Here is a 16,425-nt window from a genome sequence, read left to right as displayed (position 1 = left end):
TTTTTTTTTTTTTTTTTTTTTTTTTTGTTTTACCACCAGCCAACTGTCTAGGTCTGAAGACAACAAGCTGTTCCCATAATACTTAATTTAATTGAACACACTGTGGGAACATGCTGTTCTCAGGGTATTTTTTCAGATGAGGCTCTGGAGAAAGGGGATTCCCAACAATGAGGGGAGGCAGAGATACAGCAACAGCTTTTGCCAGGTAGTTGTCAGCAGCAGGCATTCCAAGGAGACAGTGCAGGGGAGGGAGATGAGAGGATTCAAAGCCTCCAGCATATGCAGATTTACTCTGCTTTGCAGCATTCTGCAGGTGGGTGAATGGGAAAGAGGCAGATTTTTGCTGGTCATGAACAGCAAAGTTCTCAACACTGTGGGTCTTCTGTGCCACAACTGCAGGGCAGAAAAGGGGAAAGGGAAACTTGTTCATACTGTTCACACTGTAGTCACTTAAAATGCTTCCATTGTAGGGTGAAAATAGCAACCACCACCACTTGAGTAAATATTTTTACTTTTGCCATTACATTTCAGGGTAGGGAGTAACTTAGGTTTTTTGTGAAGTGTATACAAATATAGGCACTTTATATGGATGTGTGAAATGCAGAGCAAAGGAGAGAGCAAGTGTGTGTGAGAAAGATGGGAGAAGTGAAAATATATTGCTATCTCTGCACATCTAAATATGAAGAGAGATTCTTTGTAGTATGCAGGTATGTTAGTGTGGGCAGGTGTAGTTTAGTCATGGCCATGGACAAGGCCGTTATTCAGAGGGGAATCCCACTGTTGACCTTAAGGGAAGTGATATTCCACAGAGTTCCCTTGGGGAATGCTGGTGGCAAGTAAATCATGTTTTTGCAGCTGGCTTGACTAATCCCTTTAACCTAGTAAATACAGCAGCTACATGTGTTTATTGCTAGACTTTCGTGTCATGCTGTAGGAGAAGCCCTCAAATCCTTAGCCCTACTTGGGAAGTTTATTTTTTCCTGTAGGACAAGATTCAAGGACACCTCTGGCAAAGGCTGGAACTGAAGCTGGGAGATGTATCTAGCTTTTCATAAACTGTCCAAGGAGTTCTAGAAGGAAACATTTTTATGATAAGTGAGCCTTTCTCGGTGCCATGAAAGCCAGAGCTATGTGAAGAGGCAGTTTTGTGATCTTCCCAGAGTAAATGCAAGCACTTGGTGATGGCTGGAGAAAGGCCACTTTCCTTAGCAACCCATGAAACTGTTTATTCAATTAGTTTTGTATTTGTCCTTAATTGCATTTGTTTCTCTGTGTTTAAATATGTGTTGAGCTCTCATGTTGGGATCGCCTTTCTGTTGTTTGATTGAGAAAAGAGGCCCCTTGGGATCACAGTGTCAGGGTACAAGCAAGAGTCAGATAAAGGAGGGCCCAGCTAATCAGTTCGAGTTTCCTTATCTGTCTCACAACGAATGCCTCCTTTTGTGAGAACAGAGAGCACAAGCATCTCTCCAGCCTGTGCTTTAACTCAGATCTGTAAGTTAATCACCTTGCCATGTATAAGTAAAGTGTGTGAAAGTCTTCTGCCTTAGTCAGTTGAGGTGCTTGTGTTCAATTGGCACATGTGCCAAAACAGGAATTTGAGGAGGTGAGAGCAATGAAACTATTAACCAGCACTTTTTCAGGTCAAAACAGCTCGTTGAATCAGTATTTTAAACCCCTGGGAAAAAGGTTCTTTTTAGGTAGGACTTAGCAACTCTTAAGGAAGTCAGTTTTGGGTGTTCAGTATCTCCTCAGATAAGGGTCTTAAAACATTATGAACTCTGATTTCAGACTAGCTTTAAAGTAGGAAATCCTGTGGATTGTTTTCCTAAAGCAAAAGACAGAGAATGTGTGTATATGTGCTTGTGTGTCAGTCTGTGTTATGCTTTGGCTCAGAACCATGGACATGGATGCCATGGGATTAAGTGACAGGGGCACAGATTTATTTAGCACATGTAAGAAATCACTGTGATCAGCATACTTTATGTCCTCTCTCTGTGAGCCCCTCACATTTTAAGAGGATACCAAAGTCCTTTGGGCCACTTACAGGCTGAGAGTTAGGAGATCTCACCCAAAGCGTTTCTCAGGACAAGGGTCACCCGACAGCTGCCTGCCATGGGCTGGCTCTCGGCCAGCACAAAAGCTGGAGCAGCTTGGCTCCCTGTTGTCTCACTCTGAGGGGCAGATGTTGGCCCTTACAGCTTCACTAAACCTTGCAGCTGGTCACCTTGTGCTGTAACCAGATCCATGTGCACTTGTCCCACATAGCTCCTGGTTTTGTTGATGCTGTAAACAAAGTGAAAGACCTGGTAGACACTGACAACTCTGGCCTCCCTCTGCAGTCACTTCCTGTCCTTTCAGAGACTTGATGCTCTTGGCTATGACATCCTGCATGGATCAAATTAATTAAGTAATTTCCAAAAAGACAAATGTAAGTGGCAATAAATTGCTGCTTCAGCCTAATCCAGGGCTTTACCAGGGCCTGGCAAGTCCCTGCTTGCACACCACATGTGGGTATTTTGACAAACAGACTAATCGTCAGAGCAGCTGGTACTGTTAATGCAGTGGTCTCTGATGGTAATGCTTTTGGATGACTTCATTCCATTCCTTGTTAAATCTCAAATTTATATTTGTCTGGGTGAGTTGCCTTAATCTGGTAGTTGAGACACATTTGACATTCATTCAGTTCGTACCTTGTTGACTGACAGAAAGCAGATCAGGTTATTCTCGATTTTGTTGGCACAAGTCTCAGTGCAGTTGCCCAATGAGCTGGACCAAGGACCTCATCTGACTGAAAATTAACTCTGTTAAGAAGCAGAACAGTTATTTCTCTGCTGTGTTTGTTTCCTACTCTGCCAGCACAGGGAGGAGGTACGTGTGAGTAAGCAGCAATGTGCAATAGCCCTCCTGGCAGCAGCTGAGACCAGTGATCAGCTTGAGTATTCACATAATTATGGCCTAAGTTGCCCTGCATCCTTGAGAAAGTCACTGTGCTACTGTGTGTCCCCAGCTTCCCATCTATAAAATTAAGATTATAGCATTCCCACATTTTCCCAAGGGGTTTAAAGATCCTTAGATAAAAGGCTTTATATTACTGCAAAGTTCTCATTGAGTTTCATCAGAGCATATGCTATTGGCTTGGACTGGGAAGACCTTTAGTGTTGCAAATGTGTTTTATTTTAAGTGTCAGGCATGAAGGATTGTTAATGTTCTGCTTTATCTCCATTTTATCCATGTTTGGTTTTTTTTCACTTTCCTAATGTGAGTCATAGCTTGGTTAGTGCCATATCTTAAGGACAAATCTTTGGGACCAAACAAAAGTACTTTTGGGATGAGTCAAGATCACCGTGTACAGAGGGGGGAGAGAACTGTCAAGTTACAGATACTATCTTCCAAAGTTAAATTTTCCTTCTTGCCTTAAAACAATGTTGTTGAGTTCCACAGGACTCATTTATAGGAAAAGCAGTATAGAATAAGGAGCTGCTTGAAACTTGGGTAATGTGACTGACAGTTCTGCCTTTCTGCCTCCTGCCCTCACATACTGATATGGCACTGAAGAAAAAGTACCTGATGTCTCAAACGTTGATCTCCTTTGCACCAGTACCGTGTTGAGTAAACTCCAGTCAAATTAGTAGAGCTATACCAGGGCCAAAGACATGTGAAATCAGAATTAGGTACAATTGTATTTTGCTCTGCTTGATTAATAGTTGGCCATTGCAAGTACTTTTTAAAATATGTTTTTAGTTTAATTAGATCTTTCTCCCAGTTGCTTTGCCTAAGGACTTGTGTTTAATATAAGAAATAAAGCTGTTCTGCTTCAATGGCCTGATGCTGGAGCTTTAACATCTGTTGATCTATTAAAAGAAAGAATCTACACTGGAGAGGAAGAGAAGTCACTGAAACTCTAAGCAGATTGGAATTATAAATGCTCAGTATTGTTGAGTCTGCCTCTGCCCTTGCCTTCACATGAGCAAGTTCCATTCCTGGTGTCAGGTGCACCCTTGCGTGCTGTTTTACACTGTTACATTCCGTATGGTTCACACTGCTGTGGGATGAGTATTGCCCTTTTGGGACCTACTCATGCACAAGTAATGTACTCCAGAAGACTATCCCTTGGAGAAAAAGGTAATGGGATGAATGCAGCCAATGTTCTAGGATTTAACCTTTAGGGAGGATAAACAAAGCTGGCTGAAGAAGCTCATTCTGTTGCAGTCTGCCATACGCTGAACTTGGCTGGGAGTTGTGCAGTTCTTTTGGTTTGTGTTGCCATTTGGAAGGAAGATATCAGTTTTCTGGGGACAACAGTATTACTAATAAAATAATGGATCCTGTCAGTCATTCTCTCTTATTTCCTTTACACAGGGTCATCCTGGGCAGTCTGGACCTAGAGGCCGGCCTGGCCTCGATGGCTGCAATGGTACCTCTGGGAGTCCTGGCATTTCTGGACCAGATGGGTTTCCTGGCCTACCTGGACTGCCTGTATGTCCCAACTCAAATGTGGTGTTCTGTAGTCACTAAACCAGGATTTGCTTTTTGTGACATTGTTGGAGAAGTAACTGCCAAGGAAGAACCCAAATAACCCTAAGTTTATTAGCATTGTTAGAGCTCAATTTTCTTATCCACTCTGAGGATAAAATGAAGGTCCTGTGGATAAAATCCCCTCCCTCACCTGTTGCCATCGCTGCTTTGGATGCAGCCTGGGATATGGGTGGTTTTCTGGGCTGCAAACTCACACTGACAGCTCAGTTTTTCATCTACAAATACCCCCAAGTCCTTCTCCAGGGCTGCTTTCAATCCAGTCATTGCCCAGCCTGAATCTGTGGTTGGGGTTGCCCCAACTCAGTTTCAGGGTCTTGCACTTGATGTGGTTTACATGGGCCCATCCCTCAAGCCTGCCAAGGTCCCTCTAAATGGCACTGATGTGTATATGAAGAGGGGAGTTACACCATGTCAGACAGGTTCAAATAGGATCTAAGGTTGTCAAAGGCCTAAAATGAAAGGGAAATCTAGTATAAACAGGAAAATACCAGAGCAAATGTTTGCAGAACCTTATTTTTCTAAAGCTGCAGGAAGTCTTTAGTTCTCATAATAGCACAGCTTCTGACAAAGCAGCAGTGGTACTTTTACAGTTAACTGGAGCCCGGAGTTTGCCTTGTTCATTATGCTAATTAGAGATTCTTTCAAAATGAAAGCAGTATTTTTTCAAGAAATTTATTTTTTACTTTTCTTTTTTTTTTTTAAATCAGGGTCGTCCTGGCCTAAAAGGCCTTAAAGGAGAACCTGTTTTTGCTCAAGGCAGTCTTAAAGGATTAAAGGTAAGCCTTGTCACCACACAGGAGAAAATGCAGTACCAAGCAACTCTTTGATGTGCCACAGGTTGCAGGGCTGATACTGCAGGTTTGATTGCTCATGGTATCAGTCCAGTGCGGAGCTGTGGAAAAGGCCTTGTAATAACTTCATTAATGACAATACAGAATACTCTCAGAACCTGGAATTGCTCGGTTTTTGAAGAGATCTTGCTCATCCCATACTGGGATGCTGGGACATTGCTCATCCTGTTACTTTTCAGTGCATTTTATGACTTCTACTGTGAGATTCCAGCTGCCTCCCAGTGTTTCTTGTACTCAAAGGTACTAGAAATTTATCAGTCCCTTTCTTGGTTTGCATACATGCTTCATTAAATACTGAAAATATTTAAAAATTCACTCTGTGATATAAGGCCTCTCACACTGACTTTGCTGGTCAAAATTAGGAACTCCTCTAAAACTCTATCCACATTATATACACTCATAAGTTCATACAAGTCAAATAGATCTTTATTAATTTACTCTGTGTTTATGGGAAATAAAGGTAATTTCATATTATGATTGTATGCTTTTGCATATTTTATAGCACTCTTATTATAAAAGTTTTTATAGTGTATTTTCAGTGGTTTTGTAATTAATATTTTTTATGCCACTTTATTTTCTCTTGTTACACATAAATAAAATGGCTCTAATTTCTCTAGAGGTCTCCATTATCCAATTCAAATATGGAAGCACAGATTTCAAGATATTTTCCCATTTATACTTGATCTAATATTAACTAACAGCAAATATTTCTATCTATGCAAAGCTTGATGTTCCTTATAGTTTGTTGTAATAATGTTGTGTAATTTTTATGTATGCTTTTATGATTTTTAGGGTGAAAATGGTCTTCCTGGATTGGATGGAGTTCCTGTAAGTTATTTAATATGGGACATACTGATTTTAAAGAATATTAAGTAGGTACATTTTCAGGTATTGGTTCTCAAGGACCCTTTTCAAATTAGTGGGAAGTGTATTTACATGTGTGATACCAGTAAGCAGTTCTAGATTTGTAAGGGTATGAGTGGATCCACATTATGGTAGAAGTCCAATTTTTCCTATTATCTATTTCATTATTCCTTTTTCAAATCAGACTCCCTTCTACCATTGAACTCTGTGCCGTTGATTTTCAAAGTACATCTAATCATATGAAATAAATTGTTTTAATATTTGAATTGGCATACTTAACTAGGGCGTATTACTTAATGTTTCCTGAGACTCACTTTGGAGGGGGTTTGATGAGGTAAATGGTACATATTCTCTATTTGTCCTCTGTTCTTTTTATAGGGCCCCAAAGGTTTTCCAGGTCCAGTAGGTCCTGCAGGCCCTATAGGATTACCAGGTTTTCAGGTAAGAGACCTCAGCTGTTGCACTTGTTGATAGAACAGTTCAAACTGTTGACAGTTTCCCCTTCTTGTCTCTGTGTCATGACAATGAGCAAAAGTGCCTGTGCACCTGAAAGGACTGAGCACAGCTGACTTCTACTATAGGATGCTTGGTCTCAGGTAGTTTAATCTGATCAAAAGAGCAAAGGCTCCTCTCTGGAGCATCCAGAGCAGCAAACATGGCCGAGGGCTCCAGCAGAGCTCTGCGGTGCTCTCTGCAAACACCTCTTACCCTGTCCTGAGCACCTCCTCATCACAGGGCCTGGGGGAACAGGCTGGTCTCTGATGTTTGGAGCCTTTGTTGTCACAAGCTATGTTAGAGTTGCTTTGTCAAGATCCTACAAGAGAATTTCTATTCAGTAAAGGTAAAACCAAACTACATTTTTGTTGGGTTTAAGTTGAAGTTTTCTCTTAATTGACGACGGTGCCAAAGAGCTGTGCTATGAGAGATCTGAAGATTTCAGAGCACGTGTCTTGCTTTTGCTTTGGAGGCAAGAAAGGTTCAGGTATCACTGCAGATCCCAGCATTGCTCCAATTTTTTGCATCCTAATTAAGTCAAAAGGAGTAACATCTTGATCTTGTTTACATTTAGGGTCCAGTGGGTCCTCTTGGGCCACCGGGTCCAAAAGTAAGTAGCTACCTTTCCTTTTTCTTTTTACGCCTAATTTTTGGGGGTTTAACAGTGCTGTGGGCTTAGATGATAGTGGTGGTGGTGTTGCTGTTGTTTTATTATTCTTTCACCCATGGTTTTTTTTCTCTCCTAGGGTAACATGGGATTAGGCTTTCAAGGAGAGAAAGGAGAAAAGGCAAGTGAAACTTGTTTTATTATGGAAAGAGCATGAAATTATACTCTAGAGCTCCATCATAGCTTGATCCTCTAGAAAGTGGCTAGATTCTAGCATTTTCTTCTTTTCCTTTTTGTTTTCTTCTCCTGAACTGGCTGACAGTTCAAATCTTGCTAAAGAATCTTGCTGGCTCCTCATTTGTTGGTGCACTAAAAAGGATGGGAGTCTTTTCTGGGTGAGAGGAAGAAGGGGAAAATCTCAACCAGTGCATTACTTTCATGGTTATCAAGGCCTGAGGTCCTTTGACATCTTTTGAATCTTCACATTGCAGTTTCTTTGGACCATCACCTTTTTTATTGAATTATTCCACTGACTTCATTCTTACTGGCTTTCACTGCATTCTTTGGGTCAACTGGTGTGTCATTTATAGTCTCCCTATCCTAAAGGGGGGTCCTGCAGTCTGTGTCAGAATTTACACAGGCAGAATGGGGCTTCTTAAAGTTCTCAATCTGGGACTTGATTCTGCTGATGTTAAAATTGGCTCTCAGCATTCTACAATTCTAGTTGTTCCTTCTCTTCTTTTCTTTCATATTTCTCCCCAAAGCTTTTCTGGAATGTTTTCCTGTTGGTTCAAAAGCTGAGCCTTTTTTTTTCTTGCCATGTTTTATACCCACAAGGCTTTGGAAACAGATGCATTTTGTTCATCCTGATTTTCCATCTGATCTTTTGATTCCCATGACCAAACTCCCATGCTATCATTCAGGCACACAGATCTATATACATGAGATATAATTAAAGTGGTTTTTCTTCTGATTTGTAGGCCACTTCATAGAAAATTAAACTTGGTCTGCTACGTCAATATCTTCCTCTTTTGTCTACAGGGAGATGTAGGGCTGCCTGGGCCTCCAGGTCCCCCACCATCCACTGGAATACTGGAATTCATGGGATTTCCAAAGGGGAAGCAAGGAGAAAAGGTCTGTAAATTCAGTTTACAAACCCTCTCCCTCTCTATGCTCCTTCATTCAAGAATGAACGAAATTACTGTACAGTGAGAGCTGTTATATTTCCACATCAAAAAAATTTTCTGTACCAGTTTATTCTGTCAAATGGTTTTTGAATAAAAATATTCATAGCTCAGAGCATTGTGGATCACTAGAGAATACACACCTCTCAGAAGGAGAAATCTGTAAGCTATTTAAAGGTTTTTGTCATTAATCCTAAAAATAAGTGAACTGTAGTTTGTTTTTGTTGGACCTGTGAAGCTGTGTCAGCTGAAGCAAAAAAATCAATTTAGAAAAATAAATGGAAGCTCCAGCTCTTTTGCCTTAGTGCACACTACTCTGAAATAATCAGATTTTTTCACCTTTACTTTGTTATTACTGAGATGTGTATTTAGGCCATCAGTGTTTTTATAAAAGCTGTGTGGTCCTTGAGCTAAAGATCCTCTAGACACATGAAATTTAGGTGCACTGAATTAATCTGGGACTTATACCGGCTGGTTTGGGAGCCCAGTCTGAGCTTGCCTAAGCCCCTGCATAAAGTCATGAGAGAGATTGTTGTACTTGGTCAGTTTACAGTAGAGTGAGGTGAGGCTCAAACAAACCCCATTCCTTTGGGCTCACTCTGGAGTTTGTAAGCAGAGTTGTGAACACATTGCTGTCTCATCATGTGTTATTTTACTGCTTTCATGAGGCACTGTGCATGTTGCAGTTTCCTAGATGACAATGTGAAATGCCTCTAGTTTGATTTGTAGCAGTTGGGGACAGTAGAGCAGCAGCTCCCAGGCAGTGGCATTTGAAGCCATGGGAAGTGGCCAGAGGATGCACCAGCACTGTGCTGAGAGCCCCTTGATCCAGGACATGGTGACACAAACCCCATGTACTCGCTGACAAACAAATTACAAGGCCTTACTTTAGGTGTCAGGGGCATGGCGGGTGGGTAGGGGAAGCTCTTGCTTTCACAGGCAGTGATTTACTGTGTTTGTCTCTTCCCCCTTGCCAGGGTGAGCCAGGTCCTCAAGGATTCCCTGGAGATCAAGGATTGCCTGGCATCCCGGTAAGGACAGAGGAGTGCTTTTAACATATGCCTGATAGGGGTTAGATGGTTCAACAATCTCTGAATAGGTCACAGGGCCTCTACAGGAGTTTCTAGGCACGAGAGAACTTTGAAAATCTGATAAAAATGTTCACAAGACTTTTTGAAGAGTGTAACTGTAATCTGATAGTTTTTTGTCCTGTAGATACAAAGAAGATAATGCTGTCCTACTACAGACTTACAAAGCAGCCAAGATTTCAGTACCTGCAACCTGCTGTTTGCAGAGACCTGCACGGAGCTCTACCCATGTCACAGCCACTTGATGGCAGTGTTCCTTGTATCACAGACATTTAAAAAAAATCCTAGTTTTTTCCCTTTAATTATATCTAAACATATATTTTGGTTTTTTACTTTAAAGCTGTAAAGCACATGCAGGTATCTTTCCTTCTGTCTGTATACACCCAGTTAAAATGGGCTGTTTAATATTAGTGCTCATCAACTCAGCATGGTGTAGCATCTTCTCGATATGAATTGAGAAGAACAATTTACCTCTGAATTCCAGCGAGCTATTTTCCAGCTTAAAACATTTTGTAAACAAAGGTTGTTTCAATAAGTTTAGGGAATAAATATTTTTGGAAACTTCTGACTAATAAGATAAATTGTTTGCCAGTTTCTTCAGTGTACAGATGTTCTTAGGAGAAATACGTGCAAGAAAAACCTGCACATGAAGCACAGTTTGTTGTTAGCCTTTCTGGACGTGTTCCATTATGAGCATGTTTAGCTTTATGCATCACAAGAGACCCATTGAAGCTGGTGAAATTGAACATATGTGCAAACTTAACCACAACCGTAAGATATTTTAAGATTGAAGCCTGGAAATTGCTTAACTACTGTAACTCTTGCTGAAATTAAATCCTGGTGTTCTGTCTCTGGATGTGATACTTCTTGCTGACTGGGAAAACCACCAAACATTTCCAAATACTGAGCGTGAAAATGCTAGTTTTGTGTCATTCTTGGGCTTTGGAAGGGAAAAGCGTGCTCTGAGCATTCCTTGAGCTGCTGCTGTTAAGCAATGAGGCTTGAAATAATGTCTCAATGTAGAATAGAATACCGAGTAGCATTGGCAGGTCTTTGCTGTCTATAACATGGGGTCACTTGTGGTTGCTACTGAAACATGTGCCATGGTTTAAATGGATAGAAGTCGTGGGGAATAAAGCAGGTTCTGTACTGCACATACTGCCAAGTCTGGTTGAAAGAAATTTTTCTTTCTGGGACAAAACAGTCCCAGCAGAAAGAGTCAGTTCCCTTTGTCTCCTTTTTGTACTCTTTGTATTAATAAATGGGTTTGTGTTCCCTTTACTTAGGGATGTGCTGTTAAATTCCAAACAGATCACAGAGACTTAATGTTGACATTTTTCCTCAGGGCTTTGGAGGTGTTGGAGAAAAAGGAGAAAAAGGTGTGCCTGGCTTACCAGGTGGCAGGGTAGGTAACATCACAAAGTCCTTAAATGCCTTTTCTCAAACACATGAAGTGAGCCTTTCATCAACAGAAGCATTCCCTCCAGAGATGTGCTCCTACTCAACAGAAGGACCAAGACATTCTGTTTGACGTGTGCAGAATAAATTGTCAGATAGAATGTCTTGACCACACTGAGATTTATTGATTTTGTGATTACAACGTAACACCTAAGTTCCTAGTAAGTTGGGACACCATGACTTCCTTAACTTGAACTGCCTATTAGAAAAACAATGGTTAAATAAGATAAGCCTGCTTTTTTCAGTTATTATGTTAAATTCTTCACATTGTCAATAATTGAGATATAAGAAAAGCAGTGGTAGCTTCTCCTTTTGAAAATTTTTTTTCATTCTTTGATGCTGAGATATTTGAAGTCTGGTCAAGCTGAGATGGAGCCTCCAAAAGCTGATTTCTGTGCTGTTCTAGGGTCTTTTGGGACTGGATGGATCTGATGGAATTCCAGGGAGAAAGGTGAAATTTCTTTTATTTTTTACTGTACTTAAGAATTACAGAAGCCCTCTGAACTGCTTAAGATCTACTTATCTCGTATCTCCAGTTCTCTGATGGATAAATATACCTGCCTTATTGAAATAGTTAAGCTAAGTAGAAAATCCATCAAACACTGTAGATCCCTTGAACTGTCTCTTTAATTAACCCTATGTGTTCAGTCACTTTCTTCTGTATTTTGTTTTATGTATGTCCTTTTCAAAATATAGTGCAGGTGATGGTCTGTCCAGTATGATCTAATTAATATCTGTATGTTAAAATTATATCATTAAAAACAAGCCCTTTATGACAAGTTTCTCAACAATACTGGTTGTGAGCTATACTGGGGGCTGCAGCAGCCCAAGGCTTCAGAATCACAGGCAAGATTCGAAGTTTAAGTTCCTTGTTCCAGAGCTCTTGGAATATCCTATTTTATCATCTATGGCAATGGGATTTGAAATCTGTAGTGGGCCAGTTTGGATATGTTACACAACAAAAGCAGTAGATCTCCAGTCAGACACCCAGAAGGGGAATTTTGGTGTCCCTGAGAATGCTACCAGGAAATGGGGAGCCGGAGGGCTGCATTTCCCAGTGTTACTTTAAATGTTTTGGTGCCAGTCATTTTTTACAAGGGGAAAAAAGCAGAGGGAAAATGTGTGGGTCAAGGAAAAGAATGTTTTAGACTCTTCATTCTTCAAGCATTTCTACATTTCTGTGGGGACCCCTAGGTATTCTCCTGATTTGCATACCTTCAGCCTGCTCACCATCTTCACAGCACAAGGAGGCCTGAAGGAGCTCTGGTATTTTGCGAGTGCTGAGAAATTGATGCCATCAGTTTTCTCTTTAATTCTTCTTCAAATGTTTGGTAGGACAAAGAATTGGGTTTGTGACTTAAGTCCAGGCTCTGCAGATGTCTCAGCTAACAAATAATGCCACTTATTGTCTCACTGTGTATCATTGTTCCCTTATGTGATTTTGCAGGGCCATCCAGGTGTTCCAGGCTATCCAGGACTGGATGGAGTCGAAGGCATGAAGGTAACTTCTCACTAAAGCATTGGTTTTTTTAAGGTATTTGCATGAATAAGTAAGTATCATTGCTTCAATCAAACCTCCTGTTTGCCCCTATATCACTGTAAATTTCAGTGTGTTTCAGTTCCTCATTCACTTTATTGTTAAGCATAGAAATGAGTGGTTGCTGAGCTGTGAATGCTCAGCTATTTTAATAATTCTTCAATGTTAATCATGGAACTTCATGACTTAGAATTGTAGATGTAGCCTTTCTGGTCTCCTTTATCCTTACACCAATGCCATATTTATTGGACTCTTGAGGAAAGATTAGGTGGAAGTAAGTGGCTGTTGAGATAGTTGCCAAGGCTATCTGAAGTCTTGGATCACAGATCTACAAGTATGGACAAGCCTGAGAATGTGTTCAATTTCTTGGACTGGAGGTAGATGATGCATAGGAGACATTTTCTGGGTGCCTTACAACTTGGGCAGTCAGACAGCTGGAAACGGAATGGAAAATGATTGGATAGTAGTTTGCTGTGAAAACACTGATCTGCCACCAAGATTGCAGACTTGTAAAATGCAAGTACTGAAGGGATTTTTGTGCAGACCACATGGAAGAAGTAGAAATTTATGTACAGAGGAGTATTACTGGAAGAAGCAACAAAGTGTGCACTGCCTTGGCTCACTGCATGGTGTTTATATAATAAATATGATGGCAATTTGGACAAAAGCCAAATTTTGCACTTGCGTTTTTAAAGAGGATCTGATACTCTTTGAGAGTGTCACTGAGAGGAAGGAATGTCACTGCAGTTTGTCACAACTTGCATGTTCTACCTGGATGATTTTGTGAAGGAATCCATTTTTCTGTAAGCTTCTGTTATTGAAATTCAGTATCCCAAGGCAACAAATAGCTGCAGTGATGAAAGCTTTTAAAAATGAGATAGCTCTTACCAGTGAACAGATATTATCTACCTGATATTGGTCAGTGTGCTGACATAACTGGTCTCCAGTACACATTGTATATACATGTCTGTGCTTCCTATTGAGGTAATTGGAGACCTTCAGAGGATAGTTGGATAGCAGCAGCCATCTTATCTGAAGCAGCCATCAGTTTCATCAGATATGTAAGTCAGGACAGCAGATGATTATGAATAGCAGAACAAAGTGAATTCTTCAGCAAGACAAAGAATGATGGTTACTCAGTGAATGACTGCAGACATTTGCACGGTAATACAGTCTGTCTCCTGACAAGCAGCCTCCTCTCCATCACCCATCTGAATGTGGTGTGAATCTGTTTTCTTTACAGGGTGAATTAGGTGACATCGGTCCCCCAGGCCCTCCTGTTGTTATTGACAGGGAAGGGGTAGTCATTTCAGGTACACATTTCCATTTTGTTTTGGAACTCATCTAAAGCACTTCTTCTGATCCAACTTTCTTTCTTACTGTATTTTACCACTTCCCCACATTGTATATGGGGTCTAACTCATCCCTTGTTATTTTTCCTTTATTTCTGTATTGTTTTGATACACATATGTTTAGTCCTTTTTTTATCACTTCAGAATTTACAGAAAGCCATTCGTTCCCACATTGCAGAATGATGTGTTTCAAGGCAGAATGAAATGTCTTGCCTGGGAGACAGGCTGTGTGTGAGCACGGGCAAGTGCTGTGTTTGCTCTGTAGACACACTTCAATCTGTCTTCAGTGTACCAAGGAAAAATGGCTTCCTGGTGCTGCTTGGTAAAGGGTGCTCTGAATGTCATTCTGCTGTTACTTGTTGTCCAATGTGGTAAGAATGTTGTTGAGAAAATAAGCTTAATTAATGCCACAGCTGACTGAGGCCTGCATGGGAACAGTCTCTAAAGCCATAAAGGTAAGGGGACAAATTGTTTGGTCTCTCCTATTCTTTCTCCTTCACATGTAGTCAAGTTTGAAACAATCTCTTTAACAACTCAGGAGCAATTTTTCCCAATATTATTACCTTTGACTAACAGGCTTTCTGCTCAGAGCTTGGCAGCCTCTGCTATCTGTGAGATCAGTGGCCACTACGGTAATTGACTGAACAGTCTTTCAGCAGAAATTCTGATGCCCCGGGTGACCCTGGAAACCCGGGAATACCTGGTCCTCCAGGAGATGAAGGGATCATTGGTTTACCAGGCCTTCCAGGAGCTCCAGGGTTTCCAGGCCTGGAGAGAGGTAAAGCAGCTGCTGTCTGTGCTCTGGGTGTGGGTTTTGTGGAGAAGTCTCTGGGTAGTGGCCTGGACATGGTGAAGGTATTGGAGCAAGCCTCTCCCTGCTCCTTCAGCTGGCTGATTTGCAGGCTGCTGTATGAGAAATAGGAGGCAGGGATGACACATAGGGAAGCCAGTCGTGTTGACTTGGATGGGAACAGAATTAGTGCCACAATTATTACAGCCCAGGTAAGTCTTCACATGTGAATATTTGGGTGTGGCAGTGTACACAGGAGGCTGTGGTTTGATTTCCATTTTTAATGTGCTGATTGGCAGAAGTTTTCCTACATTTTAAATTATAATGAAAGTTTTTGAAATTTTTTGACGACTTTTTATATTTACAATAAAGAGCTAACAGACTGGCTTGATAAACCCACTGGGAGTGCAACCTATTTGTCCCATCAAAGATCTCACTCAAAAATTTCTGTTTCACTTGAATGTCATCTGGGAAATTCTGGCCTGAATCTGCAATGATCCAGAGACTAGGAACTACCAAGAAAATCAGAAAATAAACCCCCCTCAGTCTTACATAATTAATTGTCTGATTGAACAGTGAGACTTAAATGCAGTACTGTGAAGTTTTTTGGATGACCAAAGGAGTGTGTAAATGGGAGCCAGTTGATCCCTCCAATTAGAGCTTTTTCATTGGTGTACAATTATAAATTGTTCTGTGCTAACATGGTTGCAGTTCAAGGTACAATGGTAATTATCTTAACATTAAAAATACTTCAGTGTGTTTGCTACTGGAGAGCTGTTCATTGTGTCATTGTTGTCTAGATGGAATGGGCCCTGGAGGGTCTCCAGGTATTCCAGGAGTGAAGGGTGATGTGGGAGAACCAGGAAGAGCAACAATTGGATTACCAGGCCCTCCCGGCAGAGGTGGTTTACCAGGTCTGCCAGGAGCACCAGGATTGCCTGGTTCACCACGTACGTAGAATTTTTACATCTATTTTTGTACTGGATTCAGACTGAAATAGGATAAATAATCATTTATATATTTAGTTCTTTGCCAGTAAGGATTATTTGTCTGTAAATCGTAAATGTTTGACTGACACCTCATTGTGATTGTAGTTCATAGACTTAAACATATCATCAGATACTCCTATAAAGTAAAACAATAGACCTAATTATTGTTAAGTGTGGTAGCCTGAGAGACTGAAGCACAAAGCTGTGTAGACACAATTTATGACACAAAGGACTTTGAAGGTCTAGGCTAGTCTCCTATTCACTTAGGTCAAGAACAGACCGTGACCTTATGAAAACCTGAGGTAAATGTCTGTCTTGTGAGCAGTGAGTTTGGGTACCAGGAGTCAGATAGGATGCCTAAAGAGACAGTTTCCAGACCTAAGGAAACAGGATTTTGTTTTTACATGTTTATTTGTATGGATGTCCTGATTAGATTAATTGTGCATTGTTTTGTTTTCCTCAGAAATTGAGTATTACATGATCAGGGTTGATTTTACAGAACTGTTTTACCATTCTGCCATAAGCTGGGTTTTTGTGAGAGTCAACCCTTCAGAGCAGGGGACTCTCCAGTGATGGAGCCGGTGAGCATGGTCTGATAAAATGATTTTTTCTGGAGAAGAAATAAGTGTTCTCTTATCAATAACTGTTTGCTAGTCAAATCTGGATCACTT

General features: G+C 40.9%; 1 protein-coding gene across 2 annotated transcripts in view; it reads left to right on the top strand.

The window, feature by feature from the left end:
• COL4A6 (collagen type IV alpha 6 chain) overlaps nucleotides 1-16,425 on the top strand; it is a 43,572-nt gene that overhangs the window by 2,873 nt on the left and 24,274 nt on the right. Inside the window, exons 3-16 of one of the 2 annotated variants that reach the window (XM_017743142.1) lie at nucleotides 4,363-4,479; nucleotides 5,247-5,315; nucleotides 6,183-6,218; nucleotides 6,633-6,695; nucleotides 7,324-7,359; nucleotides 7,496-7,537; nucleotides 8,398-8,490; nucleotides 9,518-9,571; nucleotides 10,974-11,033; nucleotides 11,493-11,537; nucleotides 12,534-12,587; nucleotides 13,867-13,937; nucleotides 14,644-14,753; nucleotides 15,566-15,715. In XM_017743142.1, the coding sequence (XP_017598631.1) occupies nucleotides 4,363-4,479; nucleotides 5,247-5,315; nucleotides 6,183-6,218; nucleotides 6,633-6,695; nucleotides 7,324-7,359; nucleotides 7,496-7,537; nucleotides 8,398-8,490; nucleotides 9,518-9,571; nucleotides 10,974-11,033; nucleotides 11,493-11,537; nucleotides 12,534-12,587; nucleotides 13,867-13,937; nucleotides 14,644-14,753; nucleotides 15,566-15,715 (1,000 nt within the window). Of the gene's footprint in view, nucleotides 1-4,362; nucleotides 4,480-5,246; nucleotides 5,316-6,182; nucleotides 6,219-6,632; nucleotides 6,696-7,323; nucleotides 7,360-7,495; nucleotides 7,538-8,397; nucleotides 8,491-9,517; nucleotides 9,572-10,973; nucleotides 11,034-11,492; nucleotides 11,538-12,533; nucleotides 12,588-13,866; nucleotides 13,939-14,643; nucleotides 14,754-15,565; nucleotides 15,716-16,425 lie in introns of both variants that reach the window. The other variant, XM_017743141.1, reaches the window with a different exon arrangement.

The sequence above is a fragment of the Corvus brachyrhynchos genome, unplaced genomic scaffold (genome assembly GCF_000691975.1).
Source record: "Corvus brachyrhynchos isolate BGI_N302 unplaced genomic scaffold, ASM69197v1 scaffold398, whole genome shotgun sequence".
Taxonomy (NCBI): Eukaryota; Metazoa; Chordata; class Aves; order Passeriformes; family Corvidae; genus Corvus; species Corvus brachyrhynchos.
Note: the sequence above shows the minus strand (reverse complement) of the source record. Positions and strands in the feature narration are given on the sequence as shown.